Source organism: Chiloscyllium plagiosum, unplaced genomic scaffold, assembly GCF_037043375.1.
Source record: "Chiloscyllium plagiosum isolate Xiang-an unplaced genomic scaffold, Cpla_swu_hap1 HiC_scaffold_7, whole genome shotgun sequence".
NCBI classification, from domain to species: Eukaryota; Metazoa; Chordata; class Chondrichthyes; order Orectolobiformes; family Hemiscylliidae; genus Chiloscyllium; species Chiloscyllium plagiosum.
The window spans coordinates 9,452,795-9,460,475 of record NW_028270145.1 but is presented as its reverse complement, the minus strand read 5'-3'; the positions used below and the strand labels follow the sequence as shown (position 1 = coordinate 9,460,475).

The 7,681-nt window shown below is 39.8% G+C and overlaps 1 protein-coding gene across 1 annotated transcript in view; it reads right to left on the bottom strand.

Moving 5' to 3' along the window:
- Positions 1 to 4,850: 4,850 nt before the first annotated feature.
- The window catches only part of cunh2orf69 (chromosome unknown C2orf69 homolog), an 11,097-nt gene continuing 8,266 nt past the window's right edge, over positions 4,851 to 7,681 (bottom strand). Inside the window, exon 2 of the mRNA XM_043692956.2 lies at positions 4,851 to 7,054. Coding sequence (XP_043548891.2) covers positions 6,188 to 7,054 — 867 coding nt within the window. The 3' untranslated portion in view covers positions 4,851 to 6,187. The remainder of the gene's footprint in view (positions 7,055 to 7,681) is intronic.

Here is a 7,681-nt window from a genome sequence, read left to right as displayed (position 1 = left end):
AGCGAAATCGATGGTTCAGGCAAAAGCCCACCCTCCAACCATAACAAGGACAGAACGCCCCTGGTGCTCACCTTCCACCCCACCAACCTTCGCATAAACCAAATCATCCGCCGACATTTCCGCCACCTCCAAAAAGACCCCACCACCAGGGATATATTTCCCTCCCCACCCCTTTCCGCCTTTCGCAAAGACCGTTCTCTCCGTGACTACCTGGTCAGGTCCACATCCCCCCTACAACCCACCCTCCCATCCTGGCACTTGCCCCTGCCACCGCAGGAACTGTAAAACCTGCGCCCACATCTCCTCCCTCACCTCTATCCAAGGCCCTAAAGGAGCCTTCCACATCCATCAAAGTTTTACTTGCACACCCATTAATATCATTTATTGTATCCGTTGCTCCCGATGCGGTCTCCTCTACATTGGGGAGACTGGGCGCCTCCTAGCAGAGCGCTTTAGGGAACATCTCCGGGACACCCGCACCAATCAACCACACCGCGCCATGGCCCAACATTTCAATTCCCCCTCCCACTCTGCCGAGGACATGGAGGTCCTGGGCTTCCTTCACCGCCACTCCCTCACCACCAGACACCTGGAGGAAGAACGCCTCATCTTCCGCCTCGGAACACTTCAATCCCAGGGCATCAATGTGGACTTCAACAGTTTCCTCATTTCCGCTTCCCCCACCTCACCCTAGTTCCAAACTTCCAACTCAGCACTGTCCACATGACTTGTCCGGACTTTTCCTACCTGCCTATCTCCTTTTCCACTTCTCCACTCCACCTCTCCTCCCTGACCTATCACCTTCATCCCCTCCCCCATTCACCCATTGTACTCTATGCTACTTTATCCCCACCCCCACCCTCCTCTAGCTTATCTCTCCACGCTTTAGGCTTACTGCCTTTATTCCTGATAAAGGGCTTTTGCCCGAAACATCGATTTTGCTGCTCCTTGGATGCTGCCTGAACTACTGTGCTCTTCCAGCACCACCAATCCAGAATCTGGTTTCCAGCATCTGAAGTTTTGTTTTTACCTCTCAAATTGTGACTTAGCAGTCTAAAATGTTTAGTTGTTCAAGTGGCAAAAAATATTATATTCAATCTTCTTAATCATTGTCAAAAGTTGATTTTCTATCCAATATTATTAAAGAACTGAAATCTTCTGTGAATACTAGTTCATTTATGAAATACATTCGTCCATTATCATTTGTTTCTATATAGACCCAATAGGATCAGAATGGTTTGTGCATGGGAAAGCTTGTTTTGTTTAAGAAAGCTAGTTTTAATTTTCCAGACATTAGTAAATGTTCTGTGTTTTATTGCCCATGCAAATTAGCAAAAGAGCTTGGTTAGTTTTCAAATTACAGCTTATTCCACAAAGCCATGAAATGGTTTGTGTTTCACAAGACAGTTGCAGACAAGAAGATAATTTAATCAGTCTTAGGCTGTTCACTGAGAAGATCCTAAATTTACGTATATTCAGAATCCAACTATATATTTTTTCAAAAGCAATATATCCTGATTGCTAGAAATAGCAACAGAAAGCATTAGAAATACACAGCAGATGTGGCAGCATTTGTGAAGAGCCAAACACAGTTACCATTATAGATGTGTGACCTCTCATCAGAGAATTAAAAGTTAGAAAACTTAGCTGTGGTTAGACCTACTTCCTCACCTGTTTTTCTGGTAATGATGACTGCATTAGTATTATTTTCTGCTCTTGCCCACGCTGGACTAGAAAATTGATTGGTTTTAATTTTGAGCCCTAGTTTCACTCTGACTTCATGTGATTCATTTCTGACACAACCATCCCTTCCCTTTTTTGACTTCTTTGTCTCCACTTCTGGGTTTTGAAATTTTCACCTGTACACCAAGATCATTAATGTAAGTGAGGAAAGCAAGGATCCCAATACCAAATTTTGGAATCTCCATGATATACCTTCCTCCAGACCAAAAAATATCCATTAAACCACACTTGGAACAGTGTTCGGTTCTGGTCACCTCATTATAGGAAATGTGTGGAAGCTTTAGATCGGCTGCAGAGGAGATTTAGCAGGATGCTGCCTGGAGTAGAAGGCGCGTCTTATGAAGAAAGGTTGAGAGAGTTAAGACTTTTCTCACTGGAGCAAAGAAGAATCAGAGGTGACTTGACAGAGGTGTACACGATGTTGAGAGGCATAGATAGAGTGGATAGCCAGAGACTTTTTCCCAAGGCAGAAATGTCTACCACGAGGGGGCATAAATTTAAGGTAATTGGAGAAAGGTTTGGGGAGATGTCAGGATAGGTTCTTTACACAGAGAGTGGTGGGTGTGTTGAATGCACTGCCAACAGTCATAATAGAGCTGGATACATTAGGGATATTTAAGTGACTCTTGGATAGGCATATGGAAGTTAGTACAATGTAGGGTGTGTAGATTAGTCTGATCTTAGAGTAGGATAAAAGGCTGGCATAATATTGAGGGCTGAAGGGCCTGTACTGTTCTATGTTCTCTGACCATTACTCAGTTTCCTACTATTCAGCCAATGTTCTTATTAAGCCTTTTTGTGCACTCCTCAAAAAAATTCCAGCAAGTTAGTTAAACAGAATTTTGTCTTTAAAAGTCCATGCTGACGTTTCATCAACCCACATTTCTCTAGAAGCTTCCCAAACACTGACTTGTCTATAATTGCTGGACTTATCCTCTTAAGAGTGTGGGTAATGCTGTTGATGAGGTTTGCTCAGATTATATATGTTTGGAACAATGCTATCTATGTTTTCCCTTATTAATATTTGGAGGAACCGGTTTTTCAGACGAGTTACAATTTTACATTTGTCCTTGAGTTATAAGCATCTTTTGTGAGTTTACTTACTCTGTTACTGCTGCATCAGTGAAAGCTTTTTGGTGATATGTTTAGCAACTATGCATTTCAATCGCTCATTCTCCTGTGATGATATTTAAGCATTTCCACATAGCCTTGCACTTTCATCCCAGAAAGCCCCTTTTCTGTTTCCCTTGCAGAATGTTGCATTTAATAAATTTGTTAATCTAATTAGGATTATATTTGTTTAGTCTGTTTGGTGGTTTAGAAAATGGATTTGTCCTTAATGCAAAACATTATGCTTTGAAAGATGTTCCATTTGTTCTATTCTTTAATTATGTTGAGAAACCTTGTTCGTTTTTTATTATTCATTCATGGGGATGTAGGTGTCACTGACTCAGCCAGCATTTACTGCCCAACCCTAAATGGCCAGGGCAGTTAAGAGTTGACCATATTGTTGTGCGTCTGGGGTCACAGGTAGACCAGACTAGGAAAGGACAGTTTTCTTCCTTAGAGAACATTGGTGAACCAGATGGGAATTTGTCCAATTCATTTGTTTCAAACATTCCCTCTTTTATTTGAATCTAATTCTTTTAGTAAGTAACATGCTTGACTCCCAATCATGAAGAAACATTTATTGTATAATCACTATACCACAGGAATCCCATGACTTACGTGTTCTTTGCACTGTCAATAACATGCCGGTTAATGTCAGTTTAATCCTTTTATTCTTTTTTTTCTCTTCTGTCCATCTGCAAGTACTACCACACACAACTGAATGGCTTTTTCAAATAGCCTGTGATATTTTTCATCTGTTAAGCCCCACCAATAAGTCATTAACTTAAAATACCAACCTTTAGGATCCCCACTATAAACCTTCCTCTAAACCAAAAAATCATTACTCTGTTGCCTGTTACTCTGCCAATTTTATCATCAAGCCTTTTTGTAAACACCTCAAAAATCCTCCAGCAAGCTACTTAAACACAAATTCCTCTTTAGAAATCCATGCTGACTCCAGAAATTGCTGTAGAAACTCAACACGTCTGGAAGCAGATGTCGAGAGAAAGCAGCGTTAACATTTCAGGTCCAGTGACACTTCTTCAAAACAGGTTCAGTCTCTACTTTCTCTAGAAATGTTGTACTCCCTTGCAGGTTCTGCAGTGCATACAAACACAGGCATTGACATCACTGAGAATGAGGAACTTGTCCTGGAATAGTACTCCTTTGATGATCCTGCTGAGCCTGTCATAAAATGCCTCTTTGATCCAATCTGTTGTGTCTGTGTTGGTGCATAGGTGTTGATTAGTATTGCATCACAGTTTAGTACCATGAATCACTCAGTATTCTCACTGAAGGCAAGATTCCTGAAAGCAATCTTTCAATAGCTCTTCCAACCTTCCTCCAACATGTCTGGTTCCAGCTTCAGATAAATGATCCATCATATTACAGGTAATGCTGATATGACAGATGAGACCATTCACTTTCCTGAGCAATGAATGATCCACGATTACAATTTCACTTTTTCAAACTATGATATTTTTTAAGCTCTCTTATTTTGAAATAGTGGCCACAAATTTGGGTTTATGCTTCCTGCTACTGGCTGTTCTGCTATAAAGCACATTTCATCAATGTGAATTCACTGTAACATGACTAACATATTAAGGACACAGTTTCTAAAGCGTGAACTTTTAAAACGTGCATTGGCTGTAACACAATTACATCGCCAACACTTAAAGTGCTGTTTCTAAAGCATGATTTTTCTCTAACACGGGGTTGCACAAGAACGCAACCATCATGTTATAGAAGAACTGATTGTACCTAACATTTTGACACAATGGTATTGTTACAGTACTAAAATGGCATCAGTGGTGTGCACATTCACTTGCAGTAGGAAGAATTCCCCACAAGTGATGCTTCAAAGGATCATGAATGGCTTGCAATGAACAAGGCTCATTTTTGATTTCTTTCCTTTAGCTTTGAATTGTCTATTAGTTGCATTAATCAGAATTCAACAAAAGGCCAGAACAAAGAAGTAAACCAATCTTCAAAAATGCTCCTGGTTATGTATGTTTATTTAATTTAGATAAATGTTGCTAACAAAGAGACTAAGGGGTACAGATGTATAGTTTCTTGAAAGTGGAGACGCAAGCAGACAGGCTGGTGAAGAAAACGTTTGGGAAGCCTGCCTTCATTGGTGTAGGAGTTGGAATGTCACTTTGCAACAATACAGGACATTAGTGAGGCCACTCTTAGAATACTTCATTCAATTCTGGTCTCCTTGCTACAGGAAAGATGTTGTTAAACTTGAAAGGGTTTCAAGGATGTTTCTGAGATTGGAGCTATGCAGAGAGACTGAATAGGCTATGACTTTATTTCCTTGGAGGGTCGGAGGCAGAGGGGAATGGATAGGGTCAGTAGCCAAAGTATTTTTTCCCAGAGTACCTATCTTACTAAAGTAGTAACAATACTTAAAATGTACTGAGTTGCCTGCAAGTCTAGGACATTTGTCGTTCATGAAAGATACTTCTTTATAAAGTATACAGTTCATTTACCTCACCTATTTTAAATGAATCATTCAAAGGTACAATAGGAAGCCATAGTCTTGTAACAGTGTACATTACTTTCCTTAAAAAGAGAATTACATGATGGCAGAATATATTCCAGTGGCTGATGCTGGGGTTTTTGTAACAATTTGCAAGTATTGGCAACATTTACTAAGATATCGGACAACAATTTGTACAGGATCCAAAGTCTACATATAGGAATGAACAATGAGATCTGGCATAAAGCCTAAAACTATGATGCTTCTGATTATTAACACATTCAAATCATCCTTAAATTCCCAATCACTTTGCCAATATGGACTTGCTTCCAGTTAAGCAGTCATTAAATTTAAGATCCAGACCGTGATGGGCATTTGAATATATTAATCAAGCCACATACATTTGCACTTGAAATTTGTACCAACGATCATCCTTTGTTATTTTAAGACCTTAGTTTAATATCTCATGTTATTTCTCCAACACTTTTTGGAGGATCAACATTCAAAGGCAAGTCCAGTGTTAGAATTAGGTTAAAGTTGGGTATTATTCAAAAATTCAGTTGTCCCACATTTTGTTTTGAGAAGGTTGACAATTGCATCCAATATTTTTTATTACAGCAAATCAACAAATACAACAGAAAGGAATGCAAAATAAATGCAACGAGGACAGTACTTCAACGTACATAAAACAATTAGTCCCTATTAGAGATGTGTGGTAAGCAAAATTACATGTAATTACTCAGCCCTCAAGCTATTAAATGCATTGGAGTCATTTTTACTTCTCAGCATGTTTTCTATACTGCTTCACTAGGAACAGCTGAAACTGAGCTTTGTGGAATCATTCTGTCACTATGGATCCAAAGCATCTTTGAACACTTGAAGCACCCTGAAGTGATTATCCACAGAAGGGGTTTCATTCTCAAAATGAAGTTGGTTTGTCACTTTTACACCATATTCCCCAAGGAGTCGGATAAATTTCTTGTGCTCTTTTCCAATCCAAGCTCTCATTTCATCTCGCACTTGATAAGGTGTAACGTGTGCGTATACAGGAATACCTGTTTGTGCAAAACCCTTCAAGACTTCAGGATTGGTGACCCAGGTGTTGTTTCCCCCAGCATGACCACCATCCAACCAATATATCTCTTTGATATTATTAATGAAGGCAGATAGTTCCTTGTCCTTCTTTGCTTCATTCAAGCCGTATAGCAGCTGGTTTAAAACCACACAACCTTTGCTGAAACCAATCAATATAAATTTCAATGAAGGATCAGTACATTTCAAGACCTCATATTCTCTTTGTGCTCCAGGAGAGCACTGCAGACCTGTAGTATCCAGGTCATGTTTAGCTGCAAAACCATTTGCAGTTTCACAATGTGTACTGGAGCCTTCATGTGCAAAGGTAAATGAACTATCAGCACTTTCACCAGGTTTTGTCCATGAATGGAGGATACTATGTGCCTGCTTGAAAGCATTGGTCAAGAGTGCATGAAGGTGCTTGAAAGCCCGACAGTCTGAGTTATGTTCAGGCACACCAAACAGATTGCTTTTCACAAAGTTGTCATAGCAACTGAACTTATGCAGGTGAATCCGGGAAGCCTTTACAATCCAGATGTGACTGTTAGGAAAACGATGGATCAGCAAAGCAGCAACTCCTTCCAGACTCCACTGCTGCCAACGGATGTTTTCCGGATGTCGTATCATCTCTTCATGGTAATTCTAAAAGAATAAGCAATTAAATGCATCAATGATCATCATACAGTGAGAAACTTTCAAATTTCATGTTGAGGTACTCTTGGTAGTTATTTGTTGAATTACGTGGATGAATATATTTTGCATTGATATTAGTTTCTTCCCCTTCTGTTTAAAAAACTGAGGTACAATCAATAACAAACACTTACAATACACATTCAATAGGTCTTTCAGGAGCACTTGTTTTGACAAAATATTTAACTTTTAATTTGATTCACTGTAAACTATACAGGTACCAACGCTCAGTTAGTCGAGCAGCATCTGGGGAACCGAAAGAGCAATAACATTTTAGGTCTGTGATCCCTCTGAAACTATTATTCTGTCCAGAAGATTGAAGGGCTTGAGCCATAAGAAGAGGCTGGGTTTTTTTTCCTCTGGAGAGTTGGAAGCTGAGAAGTGACCTTATAGTGGTTTATAAAACCATGAGGGGTATAGAGAGGGTTAGTAGCCAAAATCTTTTTCCCAGGATAGGGGAGTCCAAAACTAAACAGCATAGGTCTAAGATGAGAGGGGAAAGAATTAAAAGGGACCTGAGGGGCAACATTTTCACACAGAAGGTGGCGAGTGTATGGAATGAGTTGATAGAAGAAGTAG